General features: G+C 42.6%; 1 protein-coding gene across 2 annotated transcripts; it reads left to right on the top strand.

The window, feature by feature from the left end:
* Positions 1 to 26684, top strand: ctdsplb (CTD (carboxy-terminal domain, RNA polymerase II, polypeptide A) small phosphatase-like b). Of its 2 annotated transcripts, XM_054769532.1 has the most exons (8): positions 1 to 785; positions 17619 to 17776; positions 17957 to 17989; positions 18675 to 18776; positions 20413 to 20469; positions 20794 to 20886; positions 22481 to 22666; positions 23844 to 26684. In XM_054769532.1, the coding sequence occupies exons 1-8, from the start codon at positions 710 to 712 to the stop codon at positions 23967 to 23969; spliced, it is 831 nt and encodes a 276-aa protein (XP_054625507.1). In that variant the 5' UTR covers positions 1 to 709; the 3' UTR covers positions 23970 to 26684. The 2 variants fall into 2 exon arrangements, with proteins under 2 accessions (XP_054625507.1, XP_054625508.1); XM_054769533.1 differs by lacking the exon at positions 17957 to 17989 and having other exon boundaries at positions 37 to 785.

Consider the following 26684-nt stretch of genomic DNA (forward strand, 5'->3'; position numbering starts at 1 on the left):
TTTCGGCAGTATAATGGTCTAATGTTGTACAATGCAGTGCCGTTTTAAACAGTGTAGTGTAATGCGGTGCAATGGTGAACAATGTAGTTAGTACAGGCTGCCTCAGAGACTCCATGACAGCAGCAAAGCGCCCCCTCCCACTCCGAACGCCCCCGCTTGAGATGCAACTAAAATACATAAAGCCTCCATGTTGCATGGGGGAATGTCGGGCCAGCACATAGCCTACAAGTGTTAGCGCGCTAACTTTAACGTCGTCAAGCCCAGCGTCTGCTCCATGTTTTGGACAAGAATAACCCTTCCACGGGCTTCCAAGTGTTTTTGCAATAGACAAGGTTGCACATTTTTTGCGGGCGATGATCGGCGAGCTTGACGGCTAACCCGCTAAACAAGGCTAGTTGTTAACTTCAGCTAGTGGGCGATTCAACGTCGTTTGTTTGGACTTTTGAAGGTGTAATCCACAAAAAGAAGTGATTGCAGCGAATGTGTTGTGCACGGAGCTCTAGATGACAGTCGTTAACTGGGTTTTATTCAGCACCGCGCTAGCTGGCTGGCTTCCCCCGCTGCCACAACGCTTCGCCTCGGACGCTCGTCTGGTCTTTGTGGGCTACCTGATCACCCTCATCTTAAACAGCTAGCTAACGATAGCTAGCATCCCCAGGCAAGCGCCCTAATATTGCGGGAGTCCACAGCGGAATAACCACCAGGCTAAATGGACCACATGTCTATAATAACGCAAGTTTCCAACCCTAAGGAGGAGGAAATAATATCCTTTAACCAGGAAAAAGGTAAGAATGTTGGATGGTCGCGTGGACTTAACGGTAGCTAGCTGAGCTAACTACTTCCCAGCTGCTAGTTGCGCTCGTCGCAACTCCGCGGTCGTCATATCATTCGAAAAAACAAGTCACATTAGGAGACAAACTCTTGCTGCATAAGCAACAGGTTTAAACACTTGTCAGAACAATGCCGGCATTGGTAGTCCATAGTCATTCTTCTGCATTGACATTCTTAGTTGATGAAGTTGATTAACTTGAAAAGGGTCACCGTCAAACATTGTTGAGGACAGTGGCGGCAACACACTGATTGGTGTCAACACACAGCCTCTAAATTACTTTGACACCGGTTAAAATTTTGAATAATATGATTATTTCTATTTCATTTATTATTTCACGCATTTTCCCCAATCTTTCTTCCTTCATAACGGCACAATCTATTGCTACACAAACACTTTAGGAAATGGCAACACCCAAACAGGAAGGGAACAAACCTTGTAATGACAAAATATAAACACCTAAATTCTGGTACGTGTCAACATGTTAATATAGTGTGTGTGTGTGTGTATGTGTATGTATGTATATATATATATATATATATATATATATATATATATATATATATATATATATATAAAATGCCAAACTTGTCTCGCATGACCAAAATGCATAAATCATACTATACCACACCAGAATATAAACCTAAATAATATCTGCATACCAACAACCATACCACACCAGGCCATAATTTGACAAGTCCATATCAGGACCAATGAAAAAGTTAACAGTTGTTGGTATGTGGAGGTTATTTGTAATGAAGAAATCAAAATTTATAAATTACAACTGCAGTATATGAATAATATAGTAACAATTTCATTTGGTTGACAATGGTGTAGTGTTGTGTTAAATAAATCATTTCTAATATTTTGGTTGTGATGCTAAAAAGATGAAGGCAGAATTTTACCAAATGTACCCATTAGTTGTTCATCACGTTTCCCTTGACTTCATACAACAGGATTTCTGTGTTATTAATAATAACAATGTGTTATCTGTGTCTGTGATAGCCGTCTTGTACTGCCATGGCTCACATTTCACCTGAAGTAAAGTTTTTATTAAGGGAGAAAAAAAATCCAAACCTACATGGCCCTGTGTGAAAAAGTGATTGCTCCCATGTTAAAACATAACCGAGATGAATTGAGATCTATGAGTGTGGAAAAGGTTATAAAGCCATTTCTGAAGCTTTGGGACTCCAGCGAACCACAGTGAGAGCCATTATCCACAAATGGCGAAAATTATAGAACAGTGGTGAACCTTCCCTGGAGTGGCCGGCCAACCAAAGTGAGCCCAAGAGCACAGCGACAACTCATCCAAGAGGTCACAAAAGACCCCACAACAACATCTAAAGAACCGCAGGCCTCACTTGTCTCAGTGTTCATGACTCCACCATAAGTAAGACATTGGGCAAAAACGGCCTGCATGGCAGAGTTCCAAGACCAAAACTACTGCTGAACAAAAAGAACATTAAGGCTCCTCTCAATTTTGCCAGGAAATATCTTGATGATCCTGAAGACCTTAAAAATACTGTGGTCTGATGAGACAAAAGTTGAACTTTAAGGAAGGTGTCTGTCCCATTACATCTGGCGTAAAAGTAACGGCGAATTTCAGAGGAAGAACATCATACCAACAGTAAAACATGGTGGTGGTAGTGTGATGGTCTGGGTCCTGCAGCAGGACAATTATCCAAACCACACCAGCAAGTCCACCTCTGAATGGCTGAAGAAAAACAAAATGAAGACTTTGGAGTGGCCTAGTCAAAGTCGTGACCTGAATCCTATTGAGATGCTGTGGCATGACCTTAAAAAGGCGCTTCGTGCTGGAAAACCCTCCAATGTGGCTGAATGGCAACAATTCTGCAAAGATGAGTGGGCCACAACTCCTTCACAGCACTGAAAGAGACTCATTGCAAGTTATCACAAACGCTTGATTGCAGTTGTTGCTGTTAAGGGGGGCCCAACCAGTTATTAGCTTTAGGGGGCAATCACTTTTTCACACAGGGGCCATGTAGGTTTGGATTTTTTTTTCTCCCTTAATAATAAAAGTTCCATTTAAAAACTGCATATTGTGTTCAGCTCTGTTGTCATTGACTAATATTTAAATTTATTTGATAATCTAAAACATTTAAGTGTGACAAACATGCGGAAAAAAAGAAAGAAATCAGGAAGGGGCAAACACTTTTTCACACTACTGTAAGTGCGTTAGCAATAGAGGTCAAAACTCTAGCTGCTAAAGTCCGCTTGTGCCCTTTCTTAGGCTACTGGGACAGTTTCCGGGTCACCCATACCCATTGGACGTATATCACTGTTACAGCTCAGCTGTCACGCTTTAACTCCATTTGTAATGTGAGAAGTTTTTTTTTCCCCAAGCACTACAATGCACCATCCCAGGGGTCGGCAACCTTTACCATCAAAAGAGCCATTGTTTGGATCCACAAAACATTACATGGCTTATAAACTTGTAAAAATGGTAATCTTTTTCAAATTTTACCTGTTACAACCACAAAAGTCAAGCGCCTACCTCCCCTTCCCTTGCTCAACCAATCAGCAGTCAGAACACAGTCTAGATACGTACACGGACTTGCGATGTGTTGGACATTTCACATTCTTTTTAAAAATCCGGAGCGATTGGTTGCTGACCCCCTGCACTATTCTGTGTAAATGTGTTAACGCTGGATGTGACTTGGACAGACGTGGGTGTCACGGGTGATTGTATCCTTACATATTAGTGGCAGGATGTTGCTTGAAGTTGGCTTCAATCGGCATTAAATATTTTCTTTCCTTTTAAAATATGACACAGGGACTGCGATGCACCTGTGGCAAGGGGCTAGCTTGCATTGTTTATTTTGCATAATTGGTAAGCGTGCACAAATGGTCTGATGTGAGGAATTAGGACATCATACCGATAAATCCGATAACAAAAAAAAAATAGCTCCAAGAACCGACTAAAAATGAGGCAAGATTACCCGCACTGTGCTGTAGGTGCTTTAGCATTTCAAGAAATGCTACAAACGTTAAGACAGTACAAATTGCCTATGAGAAAATAATGTCAAACGCCAATTCCACAACTTTTACAGCGTGAACGATGACATATTAAAGGCAGTATTGCATTATTATGATATATTGTTATTATTGTCGTATATCACCATTACATTAGTGGTTTATTTGGTCTCAACAAATGTAGGCTATCTCCTTTTAACATCAGTTTGTGGAATAGTAAGCCTTTTAAAACGCACCAAAAAAAATAATTTTGTGACTCAGATAAAACAAAGTTTGTTTGTCCAGTCATATTTTTTCGTTCTACTTTTCTTAAAATTAATGTTAAAATCTAGTCTTGTCTATTTCATCTCTTGGCATCCATACCTGAAACACCAACATTGCCATGACGCCCTGGGCTTGTTCCTGTTGCTGCAGCATTTTGAAAAGTGCAAAGACCAACTGGCTTTTGTCAGCTACGAAACCCCTAAGCCATGGTTCGTACTTCTGAGCCGCCGCTATTTTTTTAAATTATGTTTTGTTAATGGTGGTAATGTCATAATATTTGGTTAGGACAAATATACTGGTACAGTTTGTCAAATCCAACTTTGTTTGAGTCATTCTTACCTCCCAGGTGTGCACAAACATTGCAAAAATAATTTACAAAATCATTGGTCTTGAGAAGCAGTAAGTTATCGGTATCAGTATCTGTTTAAAAAAAATATCGTGTATCCCTAGTGACCAAAAGGACAAGCTTTCGGGTACAAGCGGCCGAAATGACTATGTCTCTCAACTGGCCTGGGAACGCCCCGGGATCCACCGGGAGGAGCTGGATGAAGTAGCTGGGCAGAGGGAAGTCTGGGTTTCCCTTCCCTTATGCTGCTGCCCCGTGACCTGACCTCTGATAAGCGGAAGAAGATGGATGGATATCGTGTATCCCTAAAATATAGCAACATAGTCGCTAAGTTGGCAACACTCTCACTACGCCGTCTTATTCTAAGAACGGACTCAGAAAGACAGTCACGTTTATCAGACAGGGTGAACAATGTAGTGCCGAATGTATTTGTAGCGGTCTGAATTTATTGGTGGCGGAATGAATGAATGAATGAATGGGAAACACGGCAAACTTCTTGGTTGCAGTTCATTCTGGAAGTGTTTGAGAAGGTTTTGAATGTCTTGTTTGTTGTCAGTAAACCATAAATAGATGCACCACTGATGGTGACCCTCCAAGGCCAGGATGTACTGTACTGTTCAGTGTGAAGTAACACTGGCCCTGTCACTTTAAGAGTTGGTCTTAAGGTGTGCACTTGACTAACTTAAGACAGTGATTATGTTTTCAGTGTGTTTGGAAGGGGGGTAATGTAGAGTTTGACTTGGGTGTATTTGAAAAGTCCATTGTCTGATCGGTCATACATTGTTACAGGAGGTGGCCCGGCTTTATGATGAGTTTATTACGCAGTCAGTCAATGATTTGTCTTTTGCTTGTCTGCTGCAAACCACTTGATTTGGGGCCCATCCCAGCAGTGGCTCCAGAGGAATTTAACAGGTAGTATTTGGACAAAAAAAACAAGCACCTTTTGCGCCCACTGTTCCTCTACTAAATGTTACAAGTATATGACATGTGGCTGCCTTTCACACCACTTTAGTTGCCCAACAGCAGCCTAAATATAGGCTCCCTGCCTTGTTGGCTAGGGAACCACACTGACCTCAGGGCCAAGCATAGCTACTCTCAAAGATGATCCTTTTCTTAGGAAAACAGCGGCTACACTGAACTTATGTAAATTGTTTTGATTAAAGATATTTGTCACTGCGGTTGTTTGTGCATCTTGTTTTGTCTTTGTTAAAACATTGAATGTGTAGATGAAATTGGAGGAGGGTCAGCTGTTTTAAAGTTGTGACTCAACTCTCATAGTGCTTCACGAGGCTTGAAATGTGTCTGAGGTGGAGTAGCGCCACTTACATCATGCCTTCCCTCTCATGATATACAGTACATGCCTCCTACGCACTTACAGGATCCTAGAAGACTGGGCGCTGTTGCTCTTTAGTGATTTCCGGGACACTGGCCAACTTATTTTCAGATTTTGAAAAAAAATTTCCTGCAGGAAATTTAAATTAAATAATGTCACTAAGGTCAGCTTGCCGAAAGATGCTAAAACTAAAAATATGCCAAAAAATATATGCTAAGCTATCTCAATGAAACATGAACAAGTTTGCTTTGTGTTATTGGTGACAAAGCAAATTAGTGCAATATGTCATTTATCTAGGGTCATTGGACACCCTTGATGAAGTGAATTAGTAATCCCTCGTTTGTCGTGTTTAATTGGTTCCATACCCAGACTGTGATAAGTGAATTTCCACAAAGGAGGATTCAGGGTTTATAAATGGATCATTTTTGTAGTTGGAGCGTAGACTTTCTAAATGTCATTTTAAACATTTTTAGAGCCCTCGAGACATGAAATAACACTCCTATTGTCACCTTTGCACTTGTATTACCCAATACAGTAGACAATCAGAGGGAAATAAGACATTAGCATTGGGAGGCCAGGCAAGGCAAGTTTATTCATAGAGCACAATTCATACACAAGGTAATTCAAAGTGGTTTACAGAAAAGAAGGGCAAGTCCATTATTACCCTTAGATTTCTAACGCGATGATTCGGTTTTTGAGAAAGAGTCTCAAGATGGCTAATAACACTTTGTCTTTGTTTCTGTGGCCCCGAGACAATGATTTCAGTTTTGTCTGAGTTTTAGCTGGACAAAGTTGTATTGCATCCTCACACTGATCTGTTTGATGCTGTGACAAAGGAAGTCTGCAGGACCATGTTGACCGAACGTCAGTGACACATAGATCTGAGTGTGGTCTGCAGAGTTGTGGTAGGACACATTGCAGCTGCGTATTAGCTGGTCTAAAGGCAGCATGTACAGATTGAACTATGAGGTCCCGGGATTGACCCCTGGGGAACCCCACAGGTCATAGCCATTAGGTGTGAGACACAGTTGTCAGTTCCAACAAAGTCCTTCCTGTCCTCCAGACTTGATAGAGCAGTACCAGATATTCACAACCAGTTTTCTAATCTCTGAAATAAGATCACATGGTCAGCTGTGTCAAAGGAGTTTCTTGTTGTCTCTGCAGTACTTCCTGCAGTGGCTATTGTCCCAACAGTGTAACATTACTGACACCAAGTGACCAATGTAGAATACTGCACATAACAATGTCTTTGAATGCGTCTTCTGAATGCCTTATATTTGTATTGTTGTTCATTTAGTTAGTTTTTATGCTTGACAATGCTTAATTTAGGCAACAAAAATATGTAAAATTTGCTTGAATATGTATATTTTCATTTTTTTTTTTAAATAATGTGTACCAAAGGTTTAATGCAACGGAAATTTAGTGTCAAAACAATTTAACCTGTGTAAAATGGTGTATTGTCTTCTTCCCGTCTAGTATTCTTAACATTCCTTCTGAGGCTGGACCTTCTTTTCGAATAACTGGACGAAAAAAAGGCTTTAAAAAAGACAAAGAAAAAACAAACTGCACATTCAGTGACTTTTTGCCCAGCATGCTGACATCTCGTATGACATCATGCATAACGTCGGCTATAGATAGGCTATATATATATATATATATATATATATATATATCTCTATATATATTTGTCCCCAAAGTTCACATCGTATGACCTTGGGGCAGTGAACTTTCAAGGTTCCACAGTGGATGTTAAACAGGTTTGGAACCACACCAAACTTCAAACAATTTAAATAGCTTAGATGTGTATGAACATATAACACTTTACATACAAGAGTGGAATTTTGAGAAATGCCTTCACAAACCTATTGCTCAGTTTTTGGGTGAAATTGGTGAGCTTAGTTATTTTATGTTTATTTTGAAGTAAGCTATTTGAAGAAAAGGAAACTTTAATCTCATGTTTCAAGTTGTAGTGGAGTATTTTTGTAGACAACAGTGCATGTCACTGACGTACACTTAATGAGTGAATTTGCAGAACTTATTGACGTTGGTGAGGAAAAAGTCCACTTGCAGATTTGTTGAGTTGTTCAGACAAGTCTCTTACCCAAATAGAATGCTTTACGACTGCCGTGCAGTGCTTGCAGATTTTGGACATGAAGTTGTATGACATCCCCATCAGCATTGTACTACATCAACAGTAAATTGGTCCCGTGAATCCGGTTCTGGTCGGAGATCTGTGATGAGGAACGTAGTTCCGCTTAGTTGCTGGGGCTATTTAAGTAGAGGATTTGGCTTCTCAAAGCGATGTGCGTTCAAAAGAGTAATACATTGCATCACAAAAATGCCTCCTCAAAAAAATCAAACCTCACAAATCGCTCGGCCTTATATTTGTAAGTTACTGTTGATGTACTACACTACTTGTGGGGGTGTCCTACAACTTCATGTCAAAAATCCCAACTATCCCTTTAATACATACAAATATATATATATAATCCCGTCCTGTCATTTATCTTTCTCTTCATTAAATACAGTAATAATGGGCATATTTCACACGTAGTTGCTAGTGGTGATTAATCATGATTAATTCATTGAAAAACTGTGATTAATCTGATTTAAAATTTGCTGTCATTTGACGGCCCTAGTTTGTATAAGGTGGTCCTGGAACAGATAACACTTGGCAGAATACTTCTATGTAGTAACCCCTAATTGAAGACTTGCGCATCCCTGCTGTGTTTATGACCGAGCCACTGTGCACTGTGCAGACCTCATCGTAGCGGTCAGCTGTAGTGATGAGTCACCGGAAGGGGACTACTTCCTCACCGTCCTACTTTTATTCTAATACGTACACCGCTCCAATGAGGCTTTATTTTACGAGAACACTGTGTTGCTAGAGCCCGTCTTGTGGTAGCGTGTATGGTCATTTCACAGGGTTGTTGTCAGCTGTTCTCTGTTGCAGTGTTTGTACAGAATTCAACAAGATAAACAATCACTGCAGTGTCATTAAAAGCATGTGAAAGTTACACTTGTTGTTGCATTAATTTGTGCTGTGTTCTTGGGAACATTTCCTCACACCGTTGTAGGGATCAAAAATTTGGTTGAAAGAGGGCATTTATGTACCCAATGTATTACAAAGCACTTGCATAGTATACTGTAGAAGAGTAATATACTGAAAGTAAGTAATTGATAAAAACTAAATGAAAGTCTAGAAGGAGGCATTAACGACATAATGAGTAGGGGTGTCCCAATTCGATATTGACGTGAGGTATCGGTCCGATATCAGCCAAAAAACACTATGGGATTCACATTGTTATGAGAGTCTAACTGATAACCTAGGGCAAAAATATCATAGTTTCACGGTATTATAATTACATCTCTAAAATGTGTAATTTTGAATTATCTTTATTGAAAAGAGGGGGAAAAAAATCAAGTCAAAACAGTCATTTTAAACCATACAATAGAACACAGTTAAAATGCAACATATCTCAAAGAAATAACAAAAAATAACTGAATTCTTTCTAAATAAATAACTAAAATGCACTTCTCAGTCTAGTCTATTGTGGCTAATCCTGCAACTCAAGTCACAACACAAATATTTTCTTAGTAAAAAAAAAAAAAAGGAAATGCAAATGAAAGCAATCAAATAGCTGAAGAAGGTCACAACATAAATAATGTTTTAAAAAGCTCGGAATTTTACGTTAGTGGTGAATGCGCAGGTCATACTTTTGCTCAAATTTCCGGTTCATGTTGGCAACTGAAACGTTTAGTGGTTGTTGCTTGTTGTTCAGTGGAGAGTAAATGGTTTATAACGCTTATCATCCACTCCTGTCTCCTGCTCAATCACATCTCCACATTTGGTGACCCTCCACATGCATAATATGTCCACGCACAACAGTGCGGCCATACCAATGCCGCTCAATGCTAACGAGGCAGCTAGGCCTGCCACTAACTATTATTTTAATATCAAATTAATTGTTAAATTTTTCAAAAAAAAAATTAAAAACATTTTTACTTTCCGCCTCTTTATTCAGAAATAGAAGATTTGAACTGACGGAGCAAATGTGTACACAAACACCAGGCTGCCTCTTGAGTGTTATGTTAAATAATACAAAATCTCATTTTTTGTCAAATAGCTTCCATAAAAGAATAAATGTACACAAAAATACAATCACGATCATTTTCTTAGTCGATTAATCTGAAGCTTGTTGTTTCAATGAATGTGAGTAATGGGTTAGGCCATAGGTGGACCAAATGAATATGAAGCAAACAATCACTGTTTTCCAAAGTCAAAGCTGGTATGTGTGAATATCTTGTTTTGGCCAAAACACAAACATAATAGGTCTGCTTTCATGGATGACAAAGGAAATTCAAAAATATTGACATTTGAGAGGTTGAAATCGGAGGATATTTACATATTTCAATCAAAAAACCATTAATCCATTTCCAAAACAGTTGTTGATTAATTGGGTAATCCATTAACTATTGATGAATCGATTAATTGTTGCAGCTCCAGAAACGGCTAATGCCTGTGTTATCGACATTTGGCAACACAGCAGACTCCTGTGGTTTCAACACATTGAAGCCCAGTTCCGATGTCAGCCATGTGGCTGTGTTTTTGTTAAAGTCCGACAAAGATGTTGCGGCTGAGTGCAAAACCGGTCATCCACAAGTTTCCCGTGGTTGCACAGAACCGGGGAAGTTTAATACAACCAATCTCTTCGCACATTTGAAGGAGTTTCGCAACACTGAAACTTACGCCACTGCCTGACACATTTGCAAAGCGTGAGAACCTCCCATAGGGCAGCAAAAAGTCATTGGCTGTAACAGAAAAGAGCCGACCCCTGCCAGTGGTGAGTAATGTTGGGTTTAAACGCTTCATTGAGCACATCGAGCCTCCCTACATTATACCTATTGTGGATAAAACTATACACTAGATGCATCAAGAAGTAAATGGGTCATCTTTTCTCATACGTACTGTTGCTGACTACTATTCTTTGTTTGACTAATATCACTTGATGAAGCCTTTTCTATCATTCCACGCTACTAAACAAGTAAAAGTATGTATGATCTGTGCTGCTATCGGCCAATGGCTGAGGTATCTGAGGTAGTGAAAACGCTCCCCAGTGGCAGAGCTCCGGGGGTGGAAGAGTTTTGCCCCGAATTCCTCAAGGCTCTGGACGTTGAGGGACTGTCTTGACTGACACATCTCTTCAACATTGCGTGGAAGTTGGGAACAGTACCTCTGGATTGGCAGACAGTGGTGGTGGTCCCCCTTTTCGTGAAGGGTGACCCGAGGGTGTGTTCCACCTATAGGCGGATCACACTCCTCAGCCTCTCTGGGAAAGTCTGTTCCAGGGTGCTGGAGAGAAGAGGGGTACGACCATTAGTTGAAGCTACAGCAGGTGCAATGTGGTTTTGGTCCCGGTCGCGGAACACTGGATCAGCTCTACAACCTTGCAAGGGTACAAGAGGGTACTTGGGAGTTTGCTCAACCGGTCTACATGTGCTTTGTGGACTTGGAAAAGGCATTCGACCGTGTCCCTCATGGTGTCCTGTGGGGGGTGCTCCGGGACTACAGGATTGGTGGCGTGCTACTACGTGCCATTCGGTCCTTGTTAAATCGGAGCACGAGCCTGGTTTGCATTGCCAGCAGTAATTCCAGCCTGTTTCCGGTGAACGTTGGCTTCCGCGAAGGCTGCCCTTTGTCACTGATTCTGTTCATAATTTTCATAGACAGAATTCCTGTGTGCAGTCAAGTCGTCGAGGGAGTCCACTTTGGTGGCCTTAGGATCTTGTCTGGTGGTCTGTGGTCCTGATGGCCTCATCGGGCTGTGACCTTCAGCGTTTACTGGGGCGGTTTGCATCTGAGTGTGAAGCTGCTGGGATGAGACTCAGCCATGGTTCTCAGTTGGAAAAGGGTGGCTTGCTCCCTTGTGGGTTGGAAATGAGGTCCTGCCCCAGGTGGAGAAGTTAAAGTATCTTGGGCTCTTGTTCACAAGTGAGGGAAGGTTAGAACGTGAGGTCGATAGGCGGATCGGCGCAATCGGTCATTGTACCGGACCGTCGTGGTGAAGAGACAGCTGAGCCGAAAGGCAAAGCTCTCAGTTTACTATCTATGTTCCCACCCTCACCTATGGTCATGAGCTTTGGGTCGTGACCGAAATAACGAGATTGCTGATACAAGTGGCTGAAATGAGTTTCCTTTGTAGGGTGGCTGGACTCACCCTAAGAGAGGGTGAGGAGCTCTGTCATCCTGGAGGGGTTCAGAGTGGAGCCGCTGCTCCTTCACATCGAGAGGAGCCAGTTGAGGTGGCTCGGGCATGCCCAGCCAGGAGAAGGTCCCGGGTCAGATCTAGGATACGCTGGAGGGATTATGTCTCACAGCTGGCCTGGGAACGCCTTGGTGTCCTCCCGGTGGAGCTGGAGGAGGTGGCCGGGGACAGGGAAGTCTGGGCTTCCCTACTGAGACTGCTGCCCACGCGACCTGGATAAGTGGAGGAAAATGGATGGACTCCTTTTGGCTTTTATAGCGTGGAGGAGAAAACGCTGACTTTGCACTATGGAAGAAGTGTCTGACGAAAATAGGACACACGGGCACGACAGACATGAACAGCAACCTCATTTGTCACCACTCTCAAAACTGCCCAGTAAGAGAAATGTTTATTTTTGTCTAAAAAGGCAAAATGTTGTGTTATTCAATCAAGAGACGTGTGTTTCGTGCATGTTGTTTATTGTCAAAAGTGTGGTGCTGCCCAGTCTTATTTGGATCATTCTGTCTCTTTCTGGTGAATACGTCACTATTGCCATCCTACACTAAATATTTATTTGTGTTATGCTTCTGCTTTATAGAGTTGATCTACTTGAGATACATGAGATTATGTGTTTTCTGAATGAGTTGAAAATAGCTTTACTGTTTGTCAATCCTGTTTACATGTATGTTGCATGAAAACGCTCATTCTTTTTGTATTCTGGTTCAAATATGCTGTAAAAATTCCATCCATTTTCTATACCACTTGTCCTCAGGGTCACGGGTAAGCTGGAGCCTATCCCAGCTGAATGCAGCAAACTACAAACTGTGATTATTTTTTTTGCGTCACCGTGTCACTGTATGAAGATATTGTTATCGTGAGCCATTTATCGCAAATCATATCGTATCATGAGATACCCTGAGATTCCCAGCCCCTACTCCCAATACTTGATGCGGCCCAGACTCAACCGCCAGTGGTCCCGTCAAATTGAGCTTGAGACCGCTGCTATAAATGGTTATTCAGGTATATATGTATGTCTTTTCCTCTACTGTAGCCGGTGCACTTACTTAGGAAAATATGTCAGGTTTGTGTTTGAGCACAAACGACAGACAGCATAAAGTGGCACAATTCAAGTTGCAGAAAGAAAGACCACAGTCCTCTTCCCTCCCAATATCATTGTAGGTGTGTGAGTAAAGGGGCAAGGCAGTGGGAATAATGGGTGGCGTGGAATGCAGCCTTATATAGACTACGTGGTCTGGGCCTCTTGCCTCCAAACCCCCCACACCCGCATCCCCCGCATGCATGTTCAGGCTTTTTTCAGTAACTCACCTGCCAGCTGAAACATGGGAGTCAAAACCATACTCAAGCTTTCCCAAAATGGACTTGGGACATGGAAGGAAGGAAGGAGTACACTCTTTTATTTAGACCTCATGTCTTGTATTGGGTGTGGATTTACGATCAGAACTGTGTCAGTGTGTGACTGATTGTCATCCAGCTAACTCATTAGCGGATGAGTCAGGCTTGATCACCAAACGTAAGATTTCATACCTTTTTCACATTAAAATATTAAGTCATTTGTTGTAGCTCTTAGTCCAAACTATGATGGAAATAAACAGTTTTGTCACTTTTGTTTAAATTGCTTCACGACTTGATCATAAAGTTAACACCTCAGTGTTTCCCATGCATTCATTTGGACCACCACAAAGAGATTTGGCCCTCCCTGCTTGTCCTCTCTCATAAACACATTATAATGGGACTGAATGTAGCTTCTTGTTCCAACTCTCCACAGTGGATGGCACCATAACTCTGCTTCTTAACACCATATACTCACCTGGTCTGCCAGAGAATGAGAAGACCCCATATATCAGCAACAATATACAAATCTAGCAACCTTTTCTGGTTTCAATGGACACTTTAGGAGATTCTAACATGAAAGCATGTATTGCTCTTCTCAACGAGCAGTGGGTGCTGCTGTGTCTCCATCTAAAAGCACTCACAGGGCTCCATCTTGCTTGTGACATTTAAAAAAAAATAATAATAATAACAGCTCCAAAACACGGACACAGAAGAAAGTTCATTGGCAGTCTTCATTAGGAATCCATCCATGTAAGCCCAAACTTTGTTCTCCCCAGCTATTTTGTCCAGCTCTTCCCGGCAGATCTCAAGGCCTTCCCAGGCCAGTTGAGTAACTTAGTCTCTCCAACATATCCTGGGTCTTCCCTGAGGCCTCCTACGAGTTAGACATGCCCTGAACACCCCTCAAGGGAGATGTCAGGGAGGCATCCTGACCAGATGGCCAAGCCACCTCATCTGGCTCGTCGCAATGCGGAGGAGCAGCGGTTCTAGTCTGAGTTTCTGCCGGATGACAGTGCTTCTCATCTTATCTCTAAGGGAGAGCCCAGCCACCCTACAGAGAAAACTAATTTCAGCTGCTTGTACCCACGATCTTTTGTTCACTACCCAAAGCTCATGACCATAGGTGAGGGTAGGAACTGTGGACCAGCTCTACACTGTTAGCTGGGTCCTTGAGGGTGCATGGGAGTTTGCCCATCCAATCCACATGTGTTTTGTGGACTTGGATAAGGCATGCGACCATGTTCCTTAAGGAATCCTATTGTAGTATGGCGTACTGGACCACCTAAGTCAGGCGGTTTGTTCCCTGTATGACCGGTATCAGAGCGTGGTCCACATTACCGGCAATAAGTCGGACTCGTTTCCAGTGAGGGCTGGACTCTGCCAGGGCTTCCCTTTGTCACAGATTCTGTTCATTACTTTTATGGACAGAATTTCCAGGCGCAGCCAGGGCGTTGACGGGTTCTGGTTTCTTTGAGGATGGATGATTTTTTTTATTTATTTTTTTTTCAAGCCAATACCGATAAATTCCTTCTTCTCAAGACCAATACTGACACCGATTAACTTTCTGTATCTATTGTTTTTTTGTTTTGTTTTGTTTTGGGTATTTTTGCACTTGCTGTGGCGATAGGAAGAAGCCCTCAGGTGTTGTCGCGATGCTGGTGTTTGAGGAGGCTGATAAGGTTTGATGCGTTGAAGCTGGATGTTTTTATCCCTCATCAATGGTTGCAGAGCATTTGGCAAAATGTAATTTTCTGAAATAGAAGTCCCACACAATCGATACCACGTTTGTTTACAAGTGAGCTCAGATGTTACGACAGGCTGATTGCAGTAGAGCTGCAACAATTAATCGATTCATCAATGGTTAATGGATTACGACAACTGCTTTGGTAATGGATTCATGTTTTTCGTATTTAAATATCAAGAGTTTCAAGAGAGTTTTATTGTCATGTGCATAGTACAACAGCAGTTATACCATGCAATGAAAATCTTATTCTGTTCATTCTCCCAAGAAAAGAAAGAAAACAAATGAAAGAATAAGAACATAAGAAACATAAACACATAAACATATATACCAATAAATTAAGCAACAACAACAGACGAGACATTAATACAAGTAAATAATACAAATAAATAAATAAATAAAGTGCTATGAGTGTGTGCGTGTGTTGCGTGCGGCGTGTGCGAGTGCTTCGTTGAGGAGCCTGATGGCCTGTGGGTAAAAGCTGTTTGCCAGCCTTGTGGTCCTGGACTTCAAACTCCTGTAGCGTCTGCCTGACGGTAGGAGTGTGAATAATGAGTGTTGTGGATGTGTGCTGTCCTTGATGAGGTTGTGTGTTCTTCGTAGGACTCTAGATTTATAAATATCTTGCAGTGAGGGGAGGGCTGCCCCAACAATGTTCTGTGAGGTCTTGATCACCCGCTGGAGTGCCTTCCTATCACGTGTTGTACAGTTACCGTACCAAACAGTGATGGAGGCGGTAAGGACACTTTCGATAGTGCATCTGTAGAAGCAACTCAGGATTGTGGTGGACATGCCAAATTTCCTCAGTCTTCTCAGGAAGTACAGTCTCCTTTGGGACTTCTTCAGAATTTGTTGGGTGTTGTGAGACCAGGTGAGGTCCTCGCTGATGTGTGTGCCAAGGAACTTGAAGGTTTTCACCCTCTCCACCTCAGTCTCATCAATAAACAGGGGTCTATGCGGCTCCTTTTCCCTTGTTCTTGGGTCGATGATCATCTCTTTAGTCTTATCTGTATTGAGAAGGAGATTGTTATCACGACACCAAGCTATGAGGTCCGCCACCTCTCTTCTGTATGATGTTTCAACACCACCAGTGATCAGTCCGATGACTGTAGTGTCATCTGCAAATTTAATGATGCTGGTGTTGTTCTGGGAGGCCACGCAATCGTAGGTGAACCCTGTGGGGTCCCAGTGCTCACAATTCGTGAGCTGGATGTGCGGTTGTGGACTCTGACTGACTGGGGCCTGCCTGTGAGAAAGTTAAACACCCAGTTACAGAGGGAGGGAGACAGGCCAAGTGTGAGGAGCTTATTTGTGAGTTTGTGGGGGCAGACTGTATTAAAAGCAGAGCTATAGTCTATAAATAGCATTCTGACGTATGTGTCCTGGCCCTGTAGGTGAGAAAGGGCTGTGTGGATGGCAGTGTTGACTGCATCATCCGTGGACCGGTTCTGGCGATATGCAAACTGTAGAGGGTCCACGGTTGCCGCCGGGATGGTCTTTTTGATGTGGGTCATGACTATCCTTTCAAAGCACTTCATAACAATAGGAGTGAGTGCTATAGGGCGATAGTCATTCAAGCAGGTCACGTTGCTCTTCTTGGGCACTATGGTGGTGGACTTAAAGCAGCAAATATGTAAGCATCCTCTGATTTTAGCTTCTCAAATGTGAATATTTTTGATTTTCCTTAGTCATCCATGAAAGCAGACCTATTTTCTTTTGTGTTTTAGCCAAGACAAGATATTCTCACACATCAGCTTTGACTTTGGAAAACAGTGATGGGCATTTTTGCCTCTTTTCTGATATGTTGCGGACCCAACCGCTAACTGTGGGTGTTTGCTTCATATTCATTTGGGCCATCTATGGCCTAACCCATTACTCCATTCATTGAGACAGCAAGCTTCAGATTAAAAGAAAATGATCATGATTGTATTTTTGTGTGCATTTATTCTGTTACTGAAGCTATTTATTATTTAACATTATTTTTACAGAACGTTCAAGAGGCAACCTGGTGTTTGTGCACATATTTGCTCTGTCAGTTCAAATCTTCTATTTCTGAATAAAGAGGAGAAAATAAAACAAGTGTTTTTTGTAAATCCGATTCATCACTTAATTGAAAAAATAATCGAGCGATTAATCAGGTATTAAAATAATCGTTAGTTGCAGCACGTCACACAAAGGGAGTATTTTATTTGCTCATGCTAACCCACCTACCGCACAGTACGGGTAATCTCGCCTCATCGGTGCGCTATCTGAGTTATTTTTCAATCTTATCAGATTTATTGGTATGATGTCATAATTCCTCCTCAACTATCGTGCCCCCCCTACTTCTCACTTTTGGTCTCCCACAACGTCCCTAAAAGTGACATGCACATGCGTTATGGCCTAATAATGCAAACTAGACGACGATGTCATCAAGCCCCTCCCTCCCCCGTCCTGTCCAGTGGGAAACGCTGCACCTTGAACAGTTTGATTTCCATATTGACAGTGCTCGACTCTCTCGTCCTGTCTGACAGCGTCCCAGTCCAACAGCAGCCTGAAGAAGCAGAGGAGCCGGAGCATCTTCAGCACATTCTTCTGCTGCTTCCGCAGCTACAATGTGGAACCGCCAGCCACCAATAGCAACAGCGCTCCCCTGCCTCCACCTGTGGAGGAGAATGGATCACCACCCAAGGTAAGTCACTATTGGTGTCTACAAATGCTTATCAAGTTTTATTCTGTTGCAATGTGTCTGTTGTGTGACTCTATTTGTCTTTCTTTTCTTCATCTTTTATGGACCTTTTTTTGTGTGTGTCCTTTTACGCCCCACCCCCCACCCCTCTTTACATACATTTGTCTGTCTCCTTTGCTGTAGTGCGACCAGGTCGAGGTCCTCCCTGTCCCTAGTGTATGTATTGGCTTTTTTTTCTTTTCCTTTGCATGCAGCCCTGTGTGGGCCGGTGCTGGCAAGTTCTGCCTGTGTGGGCTCCACTGCTCCTCGGAGAGCTTCAGCTCTGCTGCCACGTTGCGGCTCATTTTCAGCCGATCAAAGCTGCAGCTGTGCTTTGGCACATGTGGCTTTTATCCTTGGCGCCTTGGTTGCCTGATTTGCACAAACTTTTGAAAGCAAACCTGTTGCTTTTGTCCGGTTTCGAAGGCAGCCAATGTATGCTTTTGCTACAGAGGGTCATCAGTTTAGATTCATCATTGTACCAATAAATGTACGTACACGCATACGCATAGCCTCTTGTTCAGGATTGTTTTCACAGTAGCACTCTTTAAAGTAGTAAACTATTCCTCAACATCAGCTCACCTCTGCATGGGCTTTTTTCCCTTCCAAACATGATCACAGAATGTTTGAGGTTCATTCAATCTCAGCCAGTTATCTCCTCCGAGTCGCTGCCTGTAATAGGATGATATTCAATAACACGTGGCATTGCTGCTCATGGGTGCTTACTAAATTGTTGATGCAAAGGTATATACAGTATTTCTTCTGCCTACCTTGCCTCTGCTGGGTTCCCCTCTCTGGGCCGCTCCCCAGCTCTGCCACTCTGCATACATCTTACATCGTGTCTCTCTTGTCTTCCACACAGCCACCAGCCAAGTACCTCCTACCGGAGATGAAAATATCAGACTACGGGAAAAAGTGTGTTGTGATTGACTTGGACGAAACACTCGTCCACAGCTCATTCAAGGTAAGGTCAAAAGTCAAAGTGAACTTTAGCGCTGATGTTTGGTGCAGGTGTAGCAATTTATGGGGCTATACAATGGTGTGTGTGAGTGAGTGAGCTGATACAAGTCATTTCTGGTCAGGTTTCTTTATTAATACCAGAAGGTAAATTAGTGTGCTGTGCAAGAGAGGCATCTATCAGCAACACACATACAACAACACAACATTCCACTTGAGGAAGAGTCCAGATTACATTACTGGAGAGGCACTACAGGGAACTTATTTGGCATGGAAAAGAAAATTACAATCATTTCAGAGTTATGGTATTCATTGCGGGACCTCTGCTGGTCATCTGTGGTACTTATACACTCCTGATCACAACGTTAAGACCAGTTGACAAATTGCAAGAATGTACATTTTGCACTGTTGAATCTTAAGGAGATTATAAGTACAGCTTCAAAATGCAAAAGAAAAAATAGGAGTGAGTTTAAAAAAAAATTAAAAATTGGAGTAAGCAACAAACAAGCATTAAACTGAAATATGTTCATCAGCTGATCAAACGTTTAAAAAAGGAGTGAGTAATGAGTAGCTGCACCATTCTTGTTAATGAGGTGAAATGAGTTTAGGCATGCTTGATGCCAGTGTTTCCAGGAGGCTCGTGGGAATGTTGCTCCAGGTGGTGAAGATGGCTTCACGGAGGGCATCCACTGTCTGGAACTGATGTCCATTTTTGTAAATCCACCCCCACGTGTAAGCTTATTCTGGAAGAAGTCCATCGTGAAGTGCAGCATTGTCCTGTTGAAAAAGCCAGTCATTACCACACAGACGAAGGTCTTCAGTCATGAGGGATGCCCCCTGCAACATCTCCACATGGCCGGCTGACTTTTGACGCCCCTGCACAACCTGAAGCTCCATTGTTCCATTGAAGGATCATGATGGCGCCCCTCCAATGTGCCGTGTGGAAAACATCTCAGGTGGGATCTCCTTGTCATGCCGGTAACGTTGGAAGCCATCAGGACCGTCAAGGGAGAATAAAACTTTCTTCCACCTTTCAATGTCCCGTGTTTGGTGCTCTCCTACTTAAAAGCCTTTTTTGGCAGATTGTGTCTGATGGTTATTGGACTGCACTCGGCACAAGTAACAGCCTTCATTTGGGCTGAGGATGGTCAATGGGATCTTCTGGCTCATATTTTGGGTCTACCGCTTGACTTTTGTTCCATGAGCCTCAGGATGTTTGAAGAAGTTTGAGTTGTCTTACAGCGGCCAACCTTAGCAGCAATGGCGCGCTGCGAGAGGCCTTGCTAATGCAGCTCAACAATCCAACCGTGTTCAAAGAGAGAAAGCTTTTTTGCCTTTGCCATCAAGAGATCATGACAGTGTAAATACGAGAAAATGACAATGAATCCATATTTTTGCAAAGTGTTTGGCTTTAAAAGGCTGTGGTCTTAAACTTTTGCTCATCCTATTTCAGTTTTTGCATACTCAAAATTTTTTGTCTCACTCCCATGTCCTCTTTTTGCATTTTGAAGCTCTACTTAGAACCTCCTCAAGATCCAACAGTGCAAAATGTACATTCTTGACGTTATTCAACTGGTCTTACCATTTTGATAAGGCTTGTACAGTTGGTTGGAGACTCATGTGCTGCTGTTTTGTTGTCACAGCCAATCAGCAATGCAGATTTTATTGTTCCAGTGGAGATTGATGGCACAGTTCATCAGGTAATACACACACACACACACACACACACACACACACACACACAATCTTTACAGACTGTGAGGCAAGAGTGCCTTATTTATGCGTATGAGAAGATCCAGAAGAAATGGTTGTTATCTGGTTCAAGTAATCCAGGATAGGCTGTGTTTATCCTGGTTGGCCTATTCATGATTACTTGCACTGGGTGGCAGCCTCAACTTCAGAATGGACGACCTCTCGACTGTAAGTTCTGTAAGGACCTTCTCTCAAGAGGGCATAACCTCATATTGCCGCCTTGGTTGAATGCTCCACATGTGATGCTAATGCTGCCCCCATGTGCCGTGCAGGTGTATGTGCTGAAACGCCCCCACGTGGATGAGTTTCTTCAAAAGATGGGCGAGCTGTTTGAGTGTGTGCTCTTCACAGCCAGCCTTGCAAAGGTGACGCGTTGTGGCCTTGGCTTTTACCTTTCACATTCTGCTTTTGTTCTCTTGTACTCTCAGCTGCTCACACTTACTCTGCCGATCTGCCTTTTTGTCAATGATACGTGGGTAAGTATGCGTGAGGCAGTGAAAAACATGAAAGTGAGAATGTAGATGTAGATTGTTGCATATATCCCAAGACCTCTCCTTTTTAGAGTAGAACAAAATCATCTATCTCAGTGATTCCCAACTGTCCAATTTCACTTAATTGGTACAAAAATGATTTATTTACCTTTTTTAAATGATGTATCTTTGTTCATCTGTCTATCCCAGGGGTGTGCAAACTTCTTCCACCAAGGGCGGCATACTGAAAAATCAAAGGATTTGGGCCACCTGAATTTTTTTCAAACCAACCCGTGTAGCTATTCTGAAACGTTTTTTAAATTTAAAGAAAAAACAGCCAGCATCTCAGCTGTGTGTTATCGGTGACAAAGCATATTAGTATGACACATTTTTGCTGGTTTTTTTTTCTTGTACATTTTTTTCTCTTACGTCTTTATTCTCATAATATTTTGACTTTATTATTGCAATATTATAATTTGTACCCAACCCACATTTCCTAAAATTCCCTTCTTAAACACAAGTCAAGTTTTAGTGTATTCGGAACTTCTACCTAACAATGTTGCCGTAGCTTGGTTAATATACAGGTTACGTTATGTAAATGGGATGTAATTGGCGCTTTTTGGAAGGTTTTTTAGAGGGCTTTATAGGCGAAATAGGTAAATCCCCATTACCTGCATTGTTAGCTGCCGTGTGTTGACACTTTTTCTCTATTTAGAAGGAACAGAATTCTGAAAGACGTGTGTTTATGTCCCACAGGGATTGTGGATGATGGGCAACATTCCAAAAAAAAATGCACTTTTCCTTTAATGGTGGTTGCGACAGTCGAAAGTGAATTACTAGTATCAGCGGGTGTTTCTGCTCGGAGCTTTTTTTCTGATGTTAATTATTTTCACTTTCATGGTGATGGCTTTCCTTTTTTTTTGGCACACACTGCTGCTTAGAGCCCTGTAGACATGAAATAACACCCCGATACTCCTATTATTTGTTGTTTTACATCACATGGGCAGGCTACGATATCACTGCAGGGACATAAGACGGCTGCTGCTAGAATAGCAAGCGACCGAGCTAACTAGTGAGCTCTAGTAACTAGTTAACACTTTCAAACGGAGTGGGGCAGAAGGACAAAGAAGCCAAAAACTTACCACTTCCACACGGAATGAGAGGAGAACCTCCCCCACTACATGGCAGAAGGTTGATAATGAACGTGTGTACCCACCTGTTGCCATTCCTACAAGAGAATAATGGCATGCTTGGTGGTGTGCTGTGAGATTTTTCTAACATAAAACGTGTGCCGTGGCCCATTAAAGGTTGGGAAACACTGCTCTAGCTCTTAGCTGGAATATAAGTAGTAAATCATCTCGTGTTTGAGGCATAGGACTAGCAGAACGCTTGTATTGTTTTAGGCCAGTGATGTGGTTGAAAGACATAGCTAATATTTGTCCCTCCCCTCCCAGCATACTAACAGCATGTTTTCCTGTGGCTTGGATAGTACGCAGACCCCGTGGCAGACCTGCTGGACCAGTGGGGCGTGTTCCGAGCGCGACTCTTCAGAGAGTCCTGCGTGTTCCACAGAGGGAACTACGTGAAGGACTTGAGCCGGCTGGGACGAGAGCTCAGCAACGTCATCATTGTGGACAACTCGCCCGCCTCTTACATTTTTCACCCAGAAAACGCTGTGAGTTGCTTTGCTGTTGGTCATCGGCCATGATTTCAAGTTGCGTGTTTTGTTTGAGCTATGACTTCATAGTTTGAGCTAAAAATATATATATTTAAAAATACATCTGCAAGCAGCAATTTGTGGTTGGAAGCATTTCCCGCTCAGAATGGCAGTCAGCTAGGCTGTACTTAAAGCCACGGCACAGTGAGACCAACCAAACAGCTGTGTAATAAATCTACACAAGAACGACACTTCCAGGTTTGAAACATCTTTGAACGTTTGAGGTTGGATCTCTGGTCCAGACCAAAGCACATGCTGCCTCTAAACGCATCCTGGTTCACTTTCTCTGCGGGAAAAAGCCACTTAGCGGATTCAGATTTCACGCCTTCACTCTATCACGGTTTTTGAAAGTCAACTCTGAACCCCCAACGTCACTTCCTGGCACCGGAACACATTTAAAGTACAGCAACACACACGAACACAAGTCCCATTGATGTCTTTATCGCTGGTTTTCTCTTATTGTGTCTACGACGGGGGTGTCCAAACTTTTTCCAGCAAGGCCCACACACTGAAAACTGAAAGAATGCAACTTTGCCAAATATTTCAACTTTTTCCCTTTAAATATTTTATTTTCTCATAAGATTATGACTTTATTCTCATGTCTTAACTTTTCCCCCAATCTAATTTTCCAAAAATGACAACTTTATTTTGTTTTGTCTCTCATATTACGACTTAAAAATGTGTTTTTTCCTTTTATTATTACTATTTTAATATTTCAACTCTATCAAACTCTACAAAAATGACTATTTTTCCTTGCCTCATAGTATGACTTTATAATTTTATTTATTTTTATTATTTATCATCTCTCCAGGGTTGCCTCAAGGATTTTTTTGAAGCTGTGGTGGTGGGCTGCATGGGAGGGCGGACTGCCGCCGCTATGCTGTGACGCTTTTTTATGACTTATTTATTAACTTATTTGACTTTTTTCAACAACCAGCAGAACATGAACAGAGAACATTGCAATACGAGGGATGACTGATCCCTCCTGCATTCCCTGGCAGATCATATGACGTGTGTTAGGAAGCGGAATCACGACACCATCGACATTCACAGACATAATTCCCGTGATGTGTTTTATGAGAAAGGGTCGACCTTTTCACACACAAATTTACCAAGAGTTTCTCATTCCCGTCAGGTCCCAGTCCAGTCCTGGTTTGACGACATGAATGACACCGAGCTCCTGGACCTGCTGCCTTTCTTTGAGGGACTCAGCAAAGAGGAGGAGGTTTACGGCGTCCTGCAGAATCTGAGAGGCAGGTAGCAGGACCCAGAGCAGCTCTGCCCTCGGCGCTTCTCTTTCCACCTCCGCCGTTTCTGTCGCTGTCCCAACACGTCTCTCAGACCGAGGCCCGTCCGGAGGAGGCGCTATGGAGTCCCAAGGATGCAAAGCCCTCCTGTACCCACGACACGACTCTCCTTTCCTGGCGACCGGCTGCCAAATAGGAAAGACTGAATAACTCAGCAGCCGCCGAGTTGAACTGAAACGTTGACACTCACGGGGACAGAATGCTAAGAGGAATGAACTCTGGTCTTTATTTTCAAACCCAACAAAGTTTTACTATTTGGTTAAGTGCTTCAAACCAAAAAAAAAAACAAAAAAAACCTTTTTTGTCTGAAACGTCTTTTTGTGGTACGTCGCAAAAGTCTGAAGAGATTTTTGTCAGGTGTTGTCGCTATGCAGGCGGTTTGTGGTGGCGGAAAGGACTCTTCTTACTGAATGAAGTGCCTTGCGTGAGTGATGTTTCTACAGGGAGATGTTTTCTACATAGTCCCTCAGTGCTCCATCAAGTGGACACAGAAGAACTTTATATTTTTAATCATCAAGCGTCTCTTTAGTGTACGATGTAGACTTTCTTACTGCGTTCCTTGTACTACATAGACATAGTTGATTTGTCAGGCAAAGGAGTTGACCTTATAGCCCAGCTGCACGTCTTTTTTTGTTGTTGTTTTGCTTTGTTTTTTTTGTGGTTTTCATCTTAAAGCTCCGCTAAAATGTGCCATTTATTGTTTTGGTAGCCCCTCCTGTTAGTTGCCAAGCTACTTTAACGTCTGTCTTCAACAGGTGTTCACTAAATAGTATTGCATTATAGCTTTTATTGAAATGTTCTGCTTTTAATATTTGATGTTTCCTTATCGTTTCATGCTTTGCAATGTCGGCATTTAGCCCCCCCCCCCACTCCCGCCTTGTTTCTTTTGTGTTCTTGTATTGCACGTCACCAGTGGAGTCACCCCCACGGGGGCGAGAACTGTGCACGCTTGCAAAGGTATCCCTGAATGGGTCGAGTGCCATGCTCTTTTTTTTTTTTCCCCCATGAGGTTAGCATCTTTCCGGGCGGGTTCTAGGAGAGGGGCGAGTCTGGACCTGATCACACCTTGTTCGTCCTGGTCGGCTTACAGTGAAGGCGTGGCCTCACGTGTCACCAGTGGAGGTGTGTGTGTGTGTGTGTGTGTGTGTGTGTTTACCTTCCAAGACTCTTTAACTGCTGTTCACCTCAGTGCCTGTTTGAGAGGAGCCCTTTGCTGCCATGGCAATAAGATTCCTTTGATTTTTGACCATCCCACTTATTTGGTTCACGTGTGTGGAGCACTTCACATCGCATACCTTCAAAATCTGTTCCATTCCATCAGTGTAGAAACCGTCATCGGTTCTCGGGCTGCAGAACCTGCCTTACTGCCTGTAGAGAAAGCAACGTTTCACCAGTTTGAAGTGTTCATTTCCGTATTTTCATACAGTACAATGTATGTACAGTTGACCCCCCGCATAGCCGCGCCGCTGTGCCGTTTGTCCGTAGAAAACCCATCTCACTTGCCCTATATTGGTGAAGTTGCACAGGAAGTAGAAATATATATGCTAAACAATGCTATTTTATACTAATGTGTGACCCGCAAGGCATGCTGGAAAGTTACCAGCATGCCTTGCGGGTCTCATTTGCCCTATATTGGTGAAGTTGCAGGCAAGTTACCCAGCATGCCTTGCGGGTCTCACTTGCCCTATATTGGTGAAGTTGCAGGCAAGTTACCCAGCATGCCTTGCGGGTCACACATTAGCGTGAAATAATTGTACACGTGTAAGCATTTATTTCAACACCCACACAGTGCGTGTTGCGCGGCTACATTGTGTGTTCCACGCATTGCTTATTTTTTTCTTGCACTGTGTGTGTCAAAATAGACATTTTTAGGGGCGTCTGAGTTACTCGCCCTGCTTGTTCGCCATTCACGTGTGGTCTGAGAACGCAGCTTCCACCAACAGCGGGGGGGTCTACCGTACTATACATGATCAGGGCTGTCCGTGTGTGCACCAAAACATTACATTTACGTTCAAGTTTGTTGGAAAAATTGACATTGTTTTCCAGAAACTTTTCCCCAATTTTTTTTTTTTTTTAAGTGTGCTGCTCCTTCAGGAATTTTCTCTCTTCTGGCAACAGCGTTGGGACTGACTTGTGATGGCAGTTGAGTGTTGTGTTTCAGTGCAATGTCCTTTTTATAAGAAGACTCGCAATGATTGACTTGCTCAGAAAAATGTTTTATCATTGCGATATTTTTCTACCTACCTTTTTATGGTTAGTATTTGCTTTGAGAAGTTACACAGTACCTGTACTCGTTTTGTTCCCAAGCATCGTCACCCCTGCATCGCCCTGGGATCTCTCTTGCCTGTGGTGAGAACTCTGTCAGGTTTCGTCTTTCCTATTCAGGGGACGGGCGCGTGTGCGTGTGCGTGTGTGTGCTCTCTTCCTGGTTTTCTTTGTGCATCACCTCACTTCTTCATCATGAGTTGTTAAAAGGATTTAACACCAAAGTTGTAAAACACTTAGATTTCTCTGTGCTTTTCCCCCCTTTGGTTGGTTTGTTTTACCGGGGGTGATGAAATTGACACTTTGTTGAGACACTTTTCAGTTATTGGATTTGAGTGTGTGTTTTCACCCTCAGCATCTTCTTTTTTGTCTTTTTCTTTCCATATTAAAAGGCTTCATTGAAA

The sequence above is a fragment of the Dunckerocampus dactyliophorus genome, chromosome 2, assembly GCF_027744805.1.
Source record: "Dunckerocampus dactyliophorus isolate RoL2022-P2 chromosome 2, RoL_Ddac_1.1, whole genome shotgun sequence".
Classification (NCBI taxonomy): domain Eukaryota; kingdom Metazoa; phylum Chordata; class Actinopteri; order Syngnathiformes; family Syngnathidae; genus Dunckerocampus; species Dunckerocampus dactyliophorus.

Excerpts from the sequence above, each read along its gene's own strand:
- ctdsplb (XM_054769532.1), top strand. The coding sequence starts at position 710 with ATGGACCACATGTCTATAATAACGCAAGTTTCCAACCCTAAGGAGGAG. Across the intron at positions 786-17,618 it reads ATCCTTTAACCAGGAAAAAG|CGTCCCAGTCCAACAGCAGC; the intron begins GTAAGAATGTTG and ends CCTGTCTGACAG. Across the intron at positions 17,990-18,674 it reads AGGTCCTCCCTGTCCCTAGT|CCACCAGCCAAGTACCTCCT; the intron begins GTATGTATTGGC and ends TCTTCCACACAG.